This window comes from Labeo rohita, chromosome 7, assembly GCF_022985175.1.
Source record: "Labeo rohita strain BAU-BD-2019 chromosome 7, IGBB_LRoh.1.0, whole genome shotgun sequence".
NCBI lineage: Eukaryota > Metazoa > Chordata > Actinopteri > Cypriniformes > Cyprinidae > Labeo > Labeo rohita.
In genome coordinates this window covers 29,210,009-29,226,962 of record NC_066875.1, presented here as the reverse complement: position 1 = coordinate 29,226,962, position 16,954 = coordinate 29,210,009, and the positions used below count along the sequence as shown (strand labels likewise).

General features: G+C 38.9%; 1 protein-coding gene across 2 annotated transcripts in view; it reads right to left on the bottom strand.

Annotated features, from left to right (window-relative positions):
* Positions 1-5,396: 5,396 nt before the first annotated feature.
* Positions 5,397-16,954, bottom strand: part of uacab (uveal autoantigen with coiled-coil domains and ankyrin repeats b) — a 51,028-nt gene continuing 39,470 nt past the window's right edge. For both annotated transcript variants that reach the window (XM_051114766.1, XM_051114767.1), the window contains 12 exons: positions 16,636-16,817; positions 15,537-15,571; positions 14,727-14,780; positions 13,933-14,040; positions 13,690-13,722; positions 13,423-13,515; positions 13,275-13,305; positions 13,049-13,098; positions 8,617-11,295; positions 8,369-8,521; positions 7,080-7,145; positions 5,397-6,790 (listed from right to left, as the gene is read on the bottom strand). In XM_051114766.1, coding sequence (XP_050970723.1) covers positions 6,719-6,790; positions 7,080-7,145; positions 8,369-8,521; positions 8,617-11,295; positions 13,049-13,098; positions 13,275-13,305; positions 13,423-13,515; positions 13,690-13,722; positions 13,933-14,040; positions 14,727-14,780; positions 15,537-15,571; positions 16,636-16,817 — 3,556 coding nt within the window. In that variant the 3' untranslated portion in view covers positions 5,397-6,718. The remainder of the gene's footprint in view (positions 6,791-7,079; positions 7,146-8,368; positions 8,522-8,616; positions 11,296-13,048; positions 13,099-13,274; positions 13,306-13,422; positions 13,516-13,689; positions 13,723-13,932; positions 14,041-14,726; positions 14,781-15,536; positions 15,572-16,635; positions 16,818-16,954) is intronic.

The window sequence follows — 16,954 nt, the reverse complement described above, 5'->3', positions numbered from 1 at the left end:
AAATGTTTTCATCAAAAAACAATTTCTTTACGACCGAAGAAAGACATGAACATCTTGGATGACAACGGGGCAAGTACATTATCTCTACACTTTTGTTCTGGAAGCGAACTACTCCTTTTATTTACGTTTCAAAGATGAATGAAGGTCATACGGTTTTGAACAACATGAGGGGGAGTAATTAAGACAGAATTTTTATTTCTGGGTGAACTAACGTGAACTCATCCGTACATTTCTTGTCAGACCGTTGACTCTCTCTATTGGCCGTGACACTAAGGATTCATACGTTTGTTGTGTAGATGGATCATAAATATTTCCTTTTGTTATAGAAAGCTGGTGTGAAAGGTAGAAACTGGCTCTCTGAAAGCCGAAGGCATGAAAGGCTGGACGCAGCAGCCAGTGCTCTCCACAGGATCCTACCAACTAACACCAGCAAGCATCCGGAAACAGTTATTCAGGGGATTTGCATTACGATCCAGCGAGCTGCGATCATTAAGGTGCAATCAAAGGCAGACGATGCAGGCAAATCACAGCAACACAAACCTGCGAAAGCTACAGATGAAAGGGGGCAGATTAGAGAGATTTAAAGGACATTTAAAGCCATTAATCCAATACCTTGCCGTATAAGAGGAAAAAAGCAATTTAATTAACATCCATGACAGCAAACTGAAGGCAGTATAGTTAAACACTCATGGCAACATCAAAAGAACCTGGCCTTGATTAGACACAGTTTAGGTAAATCATTTCTGTTCTGGTAACTTCTGGTATATAAAAGCAGGTAAGAGTATATATATATATTTTTTTAAAGTCTGACATTTCAAGGTAAATTTGGTCAAAATTACATAATTAAAAGTGATTTGAATGTTCTTGCTTGTTAAAATCTACCAAGCTCTCACTTTACAAAGATGTAGGCAAGATTGTGCCTTTAACTCAACACTACAATAAACCCCTGTGCAGCTCTCAAAACACATGGTATTAATTTAGCTTTCCTTTTTTCTTCCAAAGTGTTCAACAAGGGTTTGTTAAAGTTTACCAAATGTGGCTGAATATCAAGGAAAGAAACAAATGCAGATGTAATTTTCCACTTTACAGCCTGTTTATGTATTGTGAATTCCTTCCTAGGAGACGGGGGCTTTCATGTCTTAATTGGATTGTGTGACTGCGGCTTTGTCTAACAAATGCACATTTTCAACGCTAATGATCGACAGTCACAACCCTGAATTTGCCTAAAGCACTTTGACTGTGAGCCTAATGAGTAATGAATAAACTAATACCTTATGTTCTGCTAGCAGGAAACTCTTCAGGAACATTAAACATTTCAAACACCTCCAGAGCCGCACCTTCACCCCTCGCTGCTGGCCTCCTGCCGGAGGGATGAAATGAAGGAAGTAAACACTGAAAGCTGGGTGTGAAATGAAAAGACAAGCTGAAGCAAATCACTTGAAGATGATCAGCATGAAAACATCTTGGTTAATTAGTTCAATGACATGATTATGTGCAATAAAAGTGAATAAAAATTACAGTGGAACAATAATTGGCAGCTTTGGTTATCACACAATATTGGAGGTTTTTTTAAAGGGCCTTTTCACCTTTTACATTTTGTTTGCATATACAGTTGAAGTCAAAAGTTTACACCTTGCAGAATCTGCAAAATGTTAACGTTTTACCAAAATAAGACGGATCATACAAAATGCATGTTATTCTTATTTCGTACTGACCTGAGGACATTTACATATGTGACCCTGGAACACAAAACCAGTCATAAGTAGCATGAGTATATTTGCAGCAATAGCCAACAATACATTGTATGGGTCAAAATTATTGTCAAAAAAAATTTTTATGCCAAAAATCATTAGGGTATTAAGTAAAGATCATGTTCCATGAAGATATTTTGTAAATTTTCTACCATAAATATATCAAAACTTAATTTTTTATTAATAATATGCATTACTAAGAACTTCATTTGGACAAATTTAAAGGTGATTTTCTCAATATTTTGATTTTTGTTTTCACCGACAGATTTCAGATTTTCAAATAGTTGTATCTCAACCAAATATTGTCCTATCCTAACAAACCATACAACAATGGAAAGCTTATTTATTCAGCTTTCAGATTTATTTAGCCAAATCTCAATTTCAAAAAACTGACCCTTATGACTGGTTTTGTGGTCCAGGCTCACATATTGGGATTTTTTTTTTAAACTGCCCGCTGTTCTTTAGAAAAATTCCACTGGTCACACAAATTCTTTGGTTTTTCAGCATATTTGTGTATTTGAACCCTTTCCAACAATGACTGTGTGATTTTGAGTTCCATCTTTTCACACTGAGGACAACTGAGGGACTCATATGCAACTATTTCAGATTAAGAGCTGGGGGGTGAAAACTTTTGGAATTTGAAGATCAGGGTAAATTTTACTTATTTTGCTGTCTGGGAAACATGCAAGTATCTTCTGTAGCTTCTGAAGGGCAGTACTAAATGGGGGGGGGGAAAAAAAAAAAACTGAGGGATAAGAAAAATATATTTAGGCAAAATGAATATCTTCATTCTGTTCAAAAGTTTACATCCCAGGCACTTAATGCAGTTTTTTTTTTCTTTTTTTCTACTGAACCGTCAGCAAGTTTGAACCTTTTGTAATAGTTGCATACGAGTCCCTCAGCTGTCCTCGGTGTGAAAAGATGGATCTCAATGTTGGAAAGGGTTCAAAAAATTTGCGGGACCTGAAGGATTTCTCTAAAGAACAGCGAACAGGGTCATTTTTATAAATTCAACTATTATTTTCTCTTGTGGACTACATGTAAACGTCTTTTATGTGAAATATCTTAAGGCCCTAGACTCTTCCAAGGTCCACCTGAATCAAGCAATCCAGTGTTTTCTCCAGCGACTTCAGACTATCAAACAGCTGAGCTTAGCAAAAATTACAGCATAAAGATGGCCAAAACATAATGCTCTCCTCACCTTTCCCCTCAATTTACCTCTTAACAAGCCTTTAAAGAACCACAAGCCTACACCGCAGAGCGAGAAAAGCAGGCAAAACCAAACGCTTTATAAAATCAAGAAAGTACATTAGTTGCAGCACTGTTTCCAAGCAGCCAACCATCAATTCCGCAGGCTTATTCTGTTAAACCACGGACACAGCCCCATGTGTCAGCTCTTAGCAGACATGTGAAATGCAGTCGATTTTCCATTGAAGCCTGGGGATTATTAAGAGCTTGAGCTTGGAAGAGAGGACAACCACATGTTTCTTGTTGAGCCCTGACCGGAAAAAGGGGGAGAAAGTAAAAATGAGTTGATACACAAGGCATTAGTGGTTAACCAAGAGCTAATGAGGGAAAAAGAACAACAATGAGCTCAGATGTAACCGTTTAAACGTGCAGTTTAAAATTTCAACTTCGTAGCACAACACCCCCTCCTGCACAATTACCTTGTGGTTTAGGAGTCCGTTTGAAATGTTCTCAACAGTATCATATTTTTGTACCTGCGTGATCTAATCAACCCTTCGCCCATGTGCCGGCCCACTCAAACGAGGATGTTTATTTTTAACTCAAACACTTTTACGGAGGTGGAACACACCCCTACGGTCTTCCCCTCGTGCATAAAAACCCATCCGTGGACGGATGGAGCCACGGCCTGGCGGTGGTAGCGGGACTCTCCTGCGGCCAACCAATAAATCCTACAAAATAAAAGAGTCGCTTTTATTTTTTCAACCATTTTTCCCCTCATCCCAGGTGTTATATGATGGATGATGAGGTCAGGGAGGTATGGATCACATGGCCAGGATCAGAGAGGAGCTGGGCAGGAGACATGTTGAATCCATCTAGTCCAAATCAGGCCCATGTGTCCTCCAGAGCCCTGTTATCCTATAAATGAACTTTATTGAGGCAACAAAGTGCAGGGACCTCTGCAAAAACATTAAAGGGGTGAGCAGAGGTGACCGATCCAGGGTGGCTAATGAGAAAAGATGGGGTTTTCTATGACATACTTTTAAAAGGTACAAACTTGGAAAGCCCAGCCAGCACAACGTATGATAAGAGGGTGAAACCAATGAGAACGGGATGTTTTACACATCTGCATTAAACTATTAAAAGGGAAAGTAAGAAAACTTCAAATGCACACAAAATCTAAACAGACGGATAAAAAGGGAGCAAATTATTCGCATGACACGTGGAAGGCTCTGTGGTCAAAGTGAGCGTGAATCACGACACAAAGACTACCGACTGAGCAACTAACCACATTAAAGCAACACGAACAGGGTTGATACCCCCCCGCTCCAAGTCTGCCCACCTACCAGGGGGCCAGCTAAACGACAGGGTTCCACTGTGATCCTTATGGACATGATTAATGGTAGAGAGAAAGGCAAAGAGAGGGGAGTGGTGGGAGGATGTCTGGTTCTGCTTATGGTCCTGGAAATGAGATTAAAGGGAAAGCTCCAAACAGATTGAATTGTATTTGCCATAATTGCTGAGAACAGCTTATGCAGGGCAGGCCACAAATAACAGACTCATAAAAACAAGAGACTGCAAGAGAAGCAGGGGGAGAGGGAGTCGGAGGCAAACTGAGAGCTGTCGTTTAAACAATCACATTTACAAAAATGTCAAATTAATCAGGTGTGGGACAAGTTTAGAGCTTTAGGAAATGACCTCCAACATCTTCACCAGAATTATAGACATTGATACATATAAAAAAAAAAAAAAAAAAAAAAAAAAAAGAGCAGTGACTTATCAAAGCATATTGCAGAAACTAAGATAGATAGGAAACATTGATTCAGTTGAAGCACTAGATTTTTTACTCAGACCTTAAAATAATTCATGGGGAGAGAAGCAGTCTTTTCTTTGCATTTGTAAATCTCATTTTACGTTAAAGCTAAGTTAATCACTAAGGTACAAATCAATGCAAACCACATGAGGAATAAAAGAGCCTTCAATCTAGATCTCATTGGTTTTAAAGTAACAACATGTGCGTTCACTTCAAGGAGAGCGAGAGGGGCTGGAAAGGCCCGCCAAAAGCAAGGTTCACTTCGAGACACTCCGAGACTGCTGGGATTAATCATATTCATTTGCACAGAGCCGGTTTAGTCTAAAAGAGGCACTTTTATTGATGTTAGACTCAAAATTTCACGAAACAAAAAGGAGAGAAAAGTCCATTAAAGAAAGAAACAGACTAACTGATAATCATAAGAGCACAGTTAGAATGTAATACTAATAAATAATGAAACCGTTACAATTAGTCATCCCCAAAAGAGAGAACCAACAGCTTCAGTTAATACCAAATCAAACCAAAAGTGGCACTACGGTGGTATTTTCAAAATAAATTAAAATCAATACTGGAAAGCCATGGTTGGAAATTCAATTATTTTTTGGAACATCTGGTTATCCAAGGATATTTTGAAAGTTTAGATGAAGAAAAAAAAAAAAAAAAAACACAAAATATAAAGCATGTCAGTATACAGTCACTTTCTGAAACCTGAACAGATTATTGTGCCTTTCCATTCCAGTCCTGCTGAATTCTGTTAGAGTTACCACAAACAAGTTGTTCATTAATCAAAAGTATTACAAAGCCATGGAAAAGGTGATATATCAGATTTGGGAAGAAATTCCTAAATGCATCACATTCTCCTACACAAAAGCACACATCAAACTTGGCCAGCCAAGTCACACCACTAGATGGCGATATCAGCCAGGATACAGGACCATGAGGGATAGTGTGTTATGAAAGTCCTCAGTGTTAAATGCTTCGCTCATTCTGTCATTCATGAGACGTGGTTTCCTGCTGTCACTGCAGAAGCAAAGCAATTTTACAGTAAAAGATATACTCCATCCTAAATCACCCAATCCAATAGACACCCACTGACTCAAATACATCATGTGCATTTGGAACAAACAAACCAGTGTATGGACATGGGCAAAATTGCAAAAGATAAGTGTACGAAGAAGCTGCAGTGGTGTGCTCTGATCTTTCATAATGACTTTGGACCATAACAATTCTGGGACCCTCCAAAATAAGTGTGCAAATAAATTTTACTAGTGCTCTTATTGTATACCGTATGGAACATTACTATTGTCTGCCCAGGATGTGCCTCTGTACCCACCACTCCACTAAAGCCTGGAAGCTAGTTTCCCCAGTGTTGAAAGATCTACTTCCTCTAACCAGCATATTACTGTAACCATTGAAGAGGATACAGTAATGCTGGACCAAGAACAGAAAGTTAAAATCTCTCATCCCTCATTAACACACTGTACATGTAGCTCAGATCAAGGCTATAAGAGTGGAGGGAGGGAATGTTCTTCTTTAAACTGTAGTTAGGTTATTTCAACATGAAATAAGGAGGTACATGAGACTCAATCACTAAATGTGCAGTTTACATCTTTACAGCAACCTGCACTTTCCATTGCCTCTATAGCATTTAGGAATAGTGTGCCTAGTTAAGCTTACATGTGCTTATTTGCGATTAAATCATTATCCGTTGCCTCTCATGTTTATGATTTATGCTTTTGGATAAGTATAACTATCCTTACCGCTATATCTAGTACTGTCACTAAGCAAATCTATATTACAGATACACATGTTAGTGCTTACAACACTCAGCCTAATCAGGACATGTCAAATGTTGCAAAATGTGACTTTCTGACTGAGCATTCCAGAGCAGTATCAAACTGCACTGAGCTGAACGGAGGTTACTGTGTGAATGATGAATTGGAGTCAGTGTCGTCTCAGTGTGCTGAGTTCAACACACAAAACCTTGTCTCATTCGAATGATCTGCAATAAGGCAGCTTGGACGTCTTCATCCATGTGACCCTGAAAGAAAAGAAGTGACCGGTATTTAGTCTGGATATGTTCATTTTTAGAATTGCTTCCAGGAACTATGCAACTATAGGCTATGACCCGTATATTATTACAGTGTCTCACTATAACAGTACCACATGTCATCTATGGTACACAGAAAAACATACACTATACAATCCTACTAAGAGTTTCTAATAAATGACCTTGACGTATTGACAAAACAGAGCAAAACAGAAGGAACTGCTACTGCAAAAAATGAAACATCAAAAAACCCTTCACACTCGCATTCACACACAATTACCTGTGCTGCACTGAGAAGATGAGTTCGATAAATTGAAACCACTTCTCTATGTTGCCTCTCAGCATCCTGTTTAGATAAAAACAAAACCAAAAAAAAAAAAAGTGTGTCTGATAATAAGGTCTTGCAAGGTTAGATGGTCAATGAGTTTGTAAACACAATGCAACCTCAATAAAACATAACATTTTACAAAACTGACATGCTTCGACAAACCTACATATTTATTACTTTTTTCATTAATTCAGCTGTGAAAATTAAGCTTTGACATCACAATAACAAATTACGTTTTTAAATATATTAAAATAGCTATTTTAAATCATAATAATATTTCGCAAATTTCAAAAAAAATTAAAAATGTTGTGAATTCTAGGGCATTTAGGTATAAAATATATTTTAAAAAAATAGTTCAGTCTTCAACGCGCGCTCAGAGTACCACAAGGCATGTGTGCGTCTTCCTTACTGATTGAAAACGAGATGCAGTGCATCCGGGTTCTATGTCCGAACGCTGGCTCCAGCAAAAAATTATTGATATTCACTCGACAGAGAATCTTTCTGCACTGGTTTAGTTCCGATCAGGCAAAAAACCTAGGAATAGTTCGCAAAAGTAGCCTTTTAAAAAATGTGAAATACCCCAACATTTCGCCAGGTTCTCAATCAAATCTGATGATTCCAACGACATAAGACTCTTGAGCCTGTGATTAACGGTTTAAGAGTTATGAGTGATTTCAATCTTTTGATCGCTATAGCATCCCCGTCAGACCGATTGGGGCGAGCCTTGGTCACGTTGTCAGTGGTGTGAGTACTACCATCCCTCCAAGTTTTAAGTCTCTACGATTTACGGTTTGGTCCGCACGATTAGTTTTACATGGAGATCACTGATCTGTGACCATTCTAGCAATTGCAATAGGGTTTCATTGCTATGCGCTTGAACCAGTAATAACAACGTGCAGTAAATGGTAAAACTGTTTGCACTACAAACCAGTGTGCTCATAATTAATATAATATATTCAAATAATATGGTAAGACACATCAATTTATAATATCAAGCAGCAAAATAAGCTGTTTACAGATATAAATGGCCACGGATGAGACTGGAAGCCAAATTTATAAATGGCCATGCCCGCTCCAACTGCAAAAGTAAGTTAGATAGGACAGGACGGCTCTAGAATCTATCATGAACGCAAGTCAGTCAGTAAATGAGTGTATTATTCAGTCCAGTGCTACGGCATGTCATATTTGTGGGCAATTACGAACAAATCCACCGGTATGTGCATGTGCACAGAGCTACTCACAGCCAGCTGCTGCTGGAGGCTCTTGACCTGGGCTTGGAGTGTGTCAATGTGTTGAGTCTGTCTCTTGTTCGGCGTGTTGCCAGCATAAGCCAGCTGGGATAAGCCATTCAGAGCCTGTTTCAGCCTTTCAACATCTGCCAGCAGTTCTGTGATCTGAAACGAAGAACACCTTGCTTATAATCAGATGAAATATCAGGCACTTATCGAAAAAACTCTTCCACATACAAATTAGTTTATAACAATCTCACCCTTTTGTCTTTAAGCTCAGTCTGCTCTGTGGATGCCTGAATCCTCTTCTGCAATTCTCCAATGGTGCTCATAGATTCCTCGTATCTCTCCTTCAGATCTCTGATCTCCTTCTCAATAGAGGCACTCTTTACCTGCAAGGCCTCGGTTTCTGCTCTCGCCCTCATTTCATTCTCCCTAGCCTGGCTTGTTTCCCTGTACAGGTCTTCATATTGCTCATCTAGTCCCGATAGGCGATCGCCAAGTTCACGCACCTGCTCCTCCAACTTGTGCTTTTCAGCTCTGAGCTCGGTCACCTGCTCTTCATGGCTGCGGAGGTCATCCAGAGCATGCGTGGCTCTGAGAAGCTCAGTCTGCAGAGTGGCTACGTCCTCAGCCCTCTGCGCACTGGTTTCTTCCTCCTCCCGCAGTGCTAAGCGAAGCTCATTGACTTCACGTTCCAGAGCCTCTTTGACCTGGCTATACTGGTTCTCCTCACAGCTTTGACTCTGAAGCTGTTTCTCTAGTTCATGAACGCGCTGGACTTCCAGTCTTTGAGCTTCACGTAAGCACTTGCACTCCTTTTGCGCCTCCTGCAGGCTGCCACTCAAAGAGCTCTGCATGGCCTCGAACTGCTCCAGATGAATATACTCACTGTTCAGTTTCTTTTGGAGACTCTGGATCTCAGAGTTGCACATTGCATTTTTCTCCTCTAGTTCGGCCCGCTGGATCGTAACCTCTTTGTATTGCTGCTCCAGCTCCATCAACTTCATACTCAGCTCCTCCACCTGGTCTTTGCAGCGATCCTCCACTTCTTTGTACTTCTCACTGGACACAAGCCCCATCTGAAGTTTCTGCTGCAGAGATACCATCTCATCTTTCAATTTTTCGTTCTCTTGCCTTTGGCATTCCCCTTTGGTCTTTTCATCACTGTACATCTCCTGCATTTCAGCAAGTTTTGCTGCCAAGTCCTTCAGAGAGGTGTTGAAATGCATTTCTTTTTCCTCCACAGCGGTCAATGGAACAAACCTCAACTGCAATGCCTCCTGAATAGTTTCCAGCTCTTTCTTCTGTGCTTCAATTTCTCCGTGAAGCTTTGATGAGCTCTCTTGAGCACACTGGTACTTGGAGTAGGCATCCTGAGCTTTGCCCTCTGCTTCTGATAAAGCTTTGCTCATTGTGCTTTTCAATCTCTCATGTTCAACAAGGCTGATATAGTCACTTTCTAACTTAGCTTGCACATTCTCAAACTCCTCTTTCAACGTAGCATTTCCTTCTTTCGCCTTCTGTAGCTCCTCATCCCGAACTCTACAATCATCCTCCAACTTTGCAATTTCAATCTTCGCTTTCTCCAAAGCCTCATTCAACTCCGTTTGCACTCTCTCATGCTCATTCTTTGCGACAAACTCAGTGTCAAAGTTCTGCTTCAGTGATGCTTTTTCAGCTGCCAGAACCTCGAGTTCATTGACTTTCTCCTGGTATTGATCTTGAAGGCTATTAAGATCTCTCTCCAGTTCTGTGTTGCGTTCTGTGAGTGCAGCCATCTCGCTCTCATAACGTTCACTGGGGATGTACATGCTCCTCAGGTTGGCAATGTTCTCACAAAGAGAGTTCTTCTCCTCCTGCAACCTCTGAAGCTGCTCCTCAGCTTGTTTTCTCTTCTCAGTCTCCTCTGCTAACCTAACCCTCAATTCCTCCACGGCAAGTCCCATGGACCTCTTCACCTCCTCATGGTTTTCCAAGGTCACATACTTGGTCTTCAGATTGTTACTGAGTTCCTGCAGCTCCTCTCTGAGTAGCTCTCTCTCATCCTCACCTTCCTCCACTTCACATATTAATGACTGACACTTTGCAGTAACATCAGCAAGTTTCTTCTTCAGGCTTGAGCTTTGCTCCTCCAGAGCAGCCCGGACCCGCTCGTGCTCTTGAAGAGAGACCGTTTGTCGGTCGTCCATCGCACGATGGAGCTCTGCCACTTCCTCCAGCACACGGTCATAATCTTCCCTTAACTCAGCCAGCTGTAGCTCTTTCTCATCCACAGCATTGGTAAGGAGGTTCTTCATGTTGTCAAACTTCTCTCCTGGAACCATTGAGGTCAACCTGGCCTCTGCAGTCTTCGCTTGACCCTCCATGTTCAAGAGCGTCTCCTCCATGTTTTTATGGTCCTCTCGCATTGCACTCAGCTCTGCCGTAAGCTTCTCGACTTCCACAGCCAGAAGCCCTTCACTTTTCTTATACTCCTCCAAAGCTTTCTCGCTCAGCTTTAAATGATTCCTGACCCGTCCAACCTCAGCAGAAGCACCCTCATACTTTGCCTTCACCTCATTCAGTTGTGCTTTGAGGTCATCAACAACCTGGTTACTGAAATGCTCCTTTACCGCCACCACATGAGCCTGAAGCTGTTTCACCTTTGCCTCTGAGTCTATCATTCGCTTCTGCACATCTCCCATGGCTTCCTCCAGCTCTTGTATTTGCTGATCCGACTCACGCTTGATAGTCTCACACTTCTTGGTCAGCTCTTCACACTCCTGAGACTTGCATGCTAGAGCCTTTTGGAGGTGTTCCACCTCGTCTTGTGCAGCCTCTTGCTGCCTGCGGACACTGTCAAGCTCTAGACGAAGTGTCTCAGGATCACCAGCCACTGGCCGAGACAGCTCCAAAGGTCGAGCCACAGATCGAGATGGTCCTGAAGGCTGTAAGATCTGAATTTAAAACACAAGGCATTCATTATTAAATCACACAAAACTTTCTGTCTGTGTGTTTTACACTGATAGTTACTACGCCACAGTGGAAAACACTGGAAATATTTATTTTTTCCACAGCTTCCTCATGACTATTAGAACAAGAAATTAGTGGGAAAAAATTAAGTCCATTTAAAAAAAAAAAACAAAGGAAAAATCAAAACCAGCCTTAAAAGAGATGAGAAGATGGAATGGTTCCGATACTTTTTCTCATTTGGGGTTACATTAGGCATTAGAACTTTTGAAAAGAAAAAAAAAAGAAAAAAAAAAAAAAAAAAAAAAAAAAAAAAAAAAAAAAAAAAAAAAAAAAAAAAACTTTATCTAGGCCACATACCAAGTCAGACATTTGATCCTACTTTAGTAGAGGCATTTTTTCATCGTTTTAAAGTGTGCGGTGACCTTTAACACAGGTAAAGTCGTCTCTGGTGCTAATGTGACAACAAAATTGCATCCACCACATCTGCCACATCTCCCAGGCATAGTACGTCCCTTCAGAGAATAGCGCTAATAAATCATAAACCCTTCTGACACTGCAGGCTATGGAGGTTCTGAAATGAAATGAGAGAGCAACTTATCTGACTGCCACTGCCTCTCCTAAGCCTAACGCAGCTGACACAGCCAGCCTGCTCACTGCATTACTAAACATCAAAAGAAAAAAAGAAAGAAAAAAACCCCCTAAAATACCAAACCTTGGGTGCAATGAGTAATGTAAAGATTGTGCATGCTCAGCAAACCTTCAGAACCAATTCTTGATTTTACATTTAGGCATCTGCACTTGAAGTCTAATGCTATTGTTTAACTGCATAAAGAAAATGGGATACGTGACCCTGGACCACAAAACCAGTCATAAGAATATATATATATATATATATATATATATTTTTTTTTTTTTTTTTTTTTTTTTTTTTTTTTTTTTTAATTAAATTTATACATCATCTGATAGCTGAATAAACAAACTTTCCATTGATGCATGGTTTGTTAAGATAGAGTTGCAACTATTTGAAAATCTGGAATCCGAGAGTGCAAATAAATAAATAAATTAAGAAATTAATTAATTAATATATTTTTTATATATTTTATATTTTCACACATACACATACACATGGTAGGAAATTTACAAATTATATTCATAGAACACGATCTTTACTTAATATCCTGAGAAAAAAAATAATAAAACCTGATCATTCTGAACCATACAGTGTATTTTTGGCTATTGAGTGATACTTACAACCGGTTTTGTGGTCCAGGGTCACATATATGCACACTGAACTGACTGGACTGAACTGACAAGTACATACAGACCAACAACAACAACAACAACAACAACAACAACAACAACAACAACAACCTGTTTTTACTTTAAACCGTTTAATGTTAAATGTGCAAACATTTTGTAGGGCTGAATATTACAGACTGTCATTTTATAGCAATTGCTATTGTTTTAAAAACTTTAACAATAGACAATTTGTATTTAAGGCACAATTTCACCGATTAAAATCTGTTATACATCAGTGTTAAGACGGTAAAACCCCTCATAAATCAATCCTCTCATACTTGTGAAGTCACTCTACAACCTTTCCTTAAAGACCCTTAAATTCAAGTTCATCTCAGGTGGCATGTGATGAAGTTGGTTTACATCAACATGAAGTATAAATAGCTATTTTTGAATTCAGCAGAAATTAATGGCATTTATGTTAAGATGATTTTAATTTACCTGAGCAGAATCCAGGCTGTGTGACTGTCGCACTAGTACATTGTCTTTTCCTGCAAGAAAAAAACAAACAAAATGAAAACGCACATCTTTACTTACAGAAAACATACTTTTCTGACATCCCTACATGTTATTTCAACATCAGTACACTTTTTTATACTGAGGCCTGCAATATCAAGTGCCATACTTAATCAGTCTAAAGAGCCAGATTAAAAAAAAACAAAATCACCTTTGATCACAGACTGGCCAGGGTAATCTCCCTGCAAAATAAAAACATGCAAATTTATTCATCATTTCATCAAACTTTGATCATGAACTGCTGGATACAGAGTTAATGAGCAGCAGTCCTTGAGCATATTGCAAAGATTTTTACTGACCAAATGGCTCCGCTGTTGGACTCTCACAGTCTCTATGGCCCTGGCTCCTTCCTCCTTCTCTTTTACAGAAAGTAAACGCTTCAGCTGTTCTCTCTGGTGTACAAAACAGAGATACACATGCATATTAAACAGCAACTAACACTAAACCTGAATAAAAAAAACAAAAAAACAAATAAGTAACCCATTACTATGATAGAAATTTAAAAAATTAAACGGTAGACAAATGTCATTAGGAGAGAAGGATTTCCAGGGCAACACACAAATTACCTCCTTGTGAATGTCCTCAACTGTTGACTTTTCCTTTAAAAAAAAAAAAAAAAAAAATAGGAAAGGACAGAAAGAGGGACTGAGAACAAGCAAGATATCTGTAGAACTAGACTGCCTGCTAAATTCAGATTAAAGTGCCATTTATGAGCACTTTGGCTTCAATTTACTGGAGTGCTGAAAACACCCGTGTAGGGTGCATGCTTTCAAATAAATTGACCAATTACAAGAAGCCTGAAGAAATACCTGACTGAGTTGCTGCTGAAGCATGTTAACTTTATCCAGCAGCGTTCGCTGTTCCTGATGGAACTTCTTTAGTGTCTCCTGTTGGCTCTCATTCTTTTTCTCCAGGTCCTAGAAAACACAAACATGCACACTCTTAAGCCTGGAATACATTACATAATCTTTGACCCAATTTTCTGCTGATTTACACTCTGGATAATTTAACGGTAGTTGCCAAAAGTCAGAGCCAGTCTGCAGGTTACCGATGACAGATTCCACAGAAAATTGCGTAGTGTATGATGGTCACAGACTCCTATTTTTCAGTGTAGAATCTGATTCCATCCAGTCGGGTATATCAAACACGTTTGATGTTTTCAGCCGATTTTAGAATGCAAGTTGTTTTTATTTGTTTCTGCGCACGTTTGTATCTGGAACGACTTTAAAGTCCGGCAGTGTGTGATCCTCAGTCGTGAGAGTGTATGATGGACAGTTTTCCCCTCACTATTTATGAAGTCAGTAAGCATATGATACCTAGTGTTTTAAAAATCTGTTCAGATTTTAAAAGTTGCGCAGTGAATTCTAGGCTTTACAAACACAGTCATTTATTGTCCATTCATTTGTGTCCAGTTTGCAATGCAAAATGTCTATGATAAATGTTTTACAAATCTTATAATTAATAAAAATTCAGCTACAGAATGTGTACACATGTAAATGGCAGAGAATAAAACAAGCCCATATCTAATAACAACAACAACATCATCTTCAAAAAGAACAAGAGTAATTTACTGGCAAGAGTCATAGATTTGATTTGCCCTTACCTGTATGATCTTATCACGGTTAGAGGTTTCAGCGACCAATTCCACAGAGTGCAACTGAAAATAAAACATAAAAATGATAAACAACAATACAAAAATAATCACTACTGACAAACTGACATGTTTGAAATGAGTGGCTGCAGTTTATTCCTACCACGGTCCCTGATTATTACAGAATGACCTTAAAAGATGTTTATGTTTTTAACACATTTATTGCCTTCAAGGTATTTTTTACATGTAAAAATTATGACTTACTAACATAAGTGAACTTCAAGGATAAAAAGTGCTTAAATTCTAATAAGTGTTAGATCTGTTTTCTTTTTTTAGGGAAAAATAACATTGTGTACTACTTGCATTGAACACTGGGTGGCAGTAGTGTGTAATAGTTTTTACAGCACTGCAGTCGCTACTGCAGGTAAAGTCAGATTAGCACATCAAGACAGTGAAACATGGCATGTGATAAGAAAATGAATTATATTCGCCTGAAATAATTTATTTTCCATTTAATATGAAAGAAGCGCCGAAATGAGAAACAAACTAAATTGTGCTTTCTGCACATCAATCATAAAAACCTATTTGTATGATTCCAGACTCATTGCTCTAAATGGCTTCAATGAAATTACAGAAATAAGGCAGCCTTTTTCCGGTCAGTATGTTCTTAGAAAATATACTGGCACGTTTTTATTGCTACATATTGATTAACAAAAGTTAATCAGTTGGAGGGGGTTTAACCTCTCTGATTGATTATTTCTTTCAAATCTCATCAGCGGGAAGATGCTAAGAATGAAATAAACGTGAAAAAGCTGTGTATACCCTCTTTTTCTGTTCCATCTTGGCAGCCTCTTTTGCTGTGAATACAAATGAGCAATTATTAATTAGCAACTCATGGAACAACTGAAAAAAAAAAAAAAAAAAAAACCCCATACAGACGGAGGATTGAAATGTTATGGTATGTGCAAGTAGCTCTTCTTTTTTACTCTGAAGCATGAAGCTGAAAAGACACTGTTCTACACTCATCTTCAGAAGTGCGTGCATAAGCTTTTGGGGCTTTGATCTCTCTAACCTTACTACCTGATAAAGGCCTATTCACACCAAAAGTGATGCAACAAAGTAATGCGCACTGCAGGGGGGGAAAAAAGGATTATAAATCTGATGAAAAACCGCATTTAACTGATTTACACCAAGTATGGCAGAAATTTTCATCACCCTCTCTGTGAAAAGTTCCAATATGTGAGATACTTAAATGAAAAATAAAATCCTTTACTTAATGCAAAGGATAATGAAATGGAACAACGGAAGCAATGAGGTGATAAAGGAATATCTTGTTCCAATGATAATAGTGGTCTACTGTTAGTAATAATACTTCCAGGAATTGCTTGGCAAATCACTTTTTTTCCACTGTGCTATTTTGAGTGCTTGCTCTGGACGCAATGACAAAAAGCTCTGAATGTAAAACTGCAATGAACGACTACATTACAACCTGCTTAATTTCACCCTACATTTTAATTCTCATTTAAAAACTTGAGATCCCTCACCTTAACTTGACCTCAGACACTTACATGACTAAACGTCCAGTATATTAGATTGCAGATTTCTATCTGTTCTGATGTGACACAAAATGACTGATGCAAACACTAAAATGCAACCAACCATAAAATTGTGCCATCAATCTCTAGACGCATTTAACAGTCACTTGGTAATATGGCTAATATTAAAACAATATTAGGTCCAGTGTTTGCTCTACGCTATTGCATTTACAGAATTTTCCAATTCAGTTTACGTCAATAATTTTATACAGTGTTGTCCCAATGTAGTCTAAGGTACATTTTAATTAATTCCTTAGAGTTTTTGATTGAAGCACTAACAGATGTAGACATGAAAGAGAGATCATAAAAACAGGAAGCAACAAAACCTTTTGTGGCGCTGTCCAGATAACTCTTGACAAGAGAGACAAGCTCCTGGTTTTTGCTGAGCCGTGCATAGTGATAACTGTCATGGCCGAAACCGTCAACAGCAGTGACCTCAGCGCCATGTTTCAACAAAACATCCACTGCATCCTTACACGCATACTCGCAGCCCAGAATCAATGCTGTCCTGAGTGAACAAACAAGTATACAAACACATTTTCAACATGACTGACAGTGACATCACAATACTTCATTTAAAAATGCACCTGTGAACTATTAGGACAAGAACAGCAACAATACATTTTTATACCTCTATATTCACCT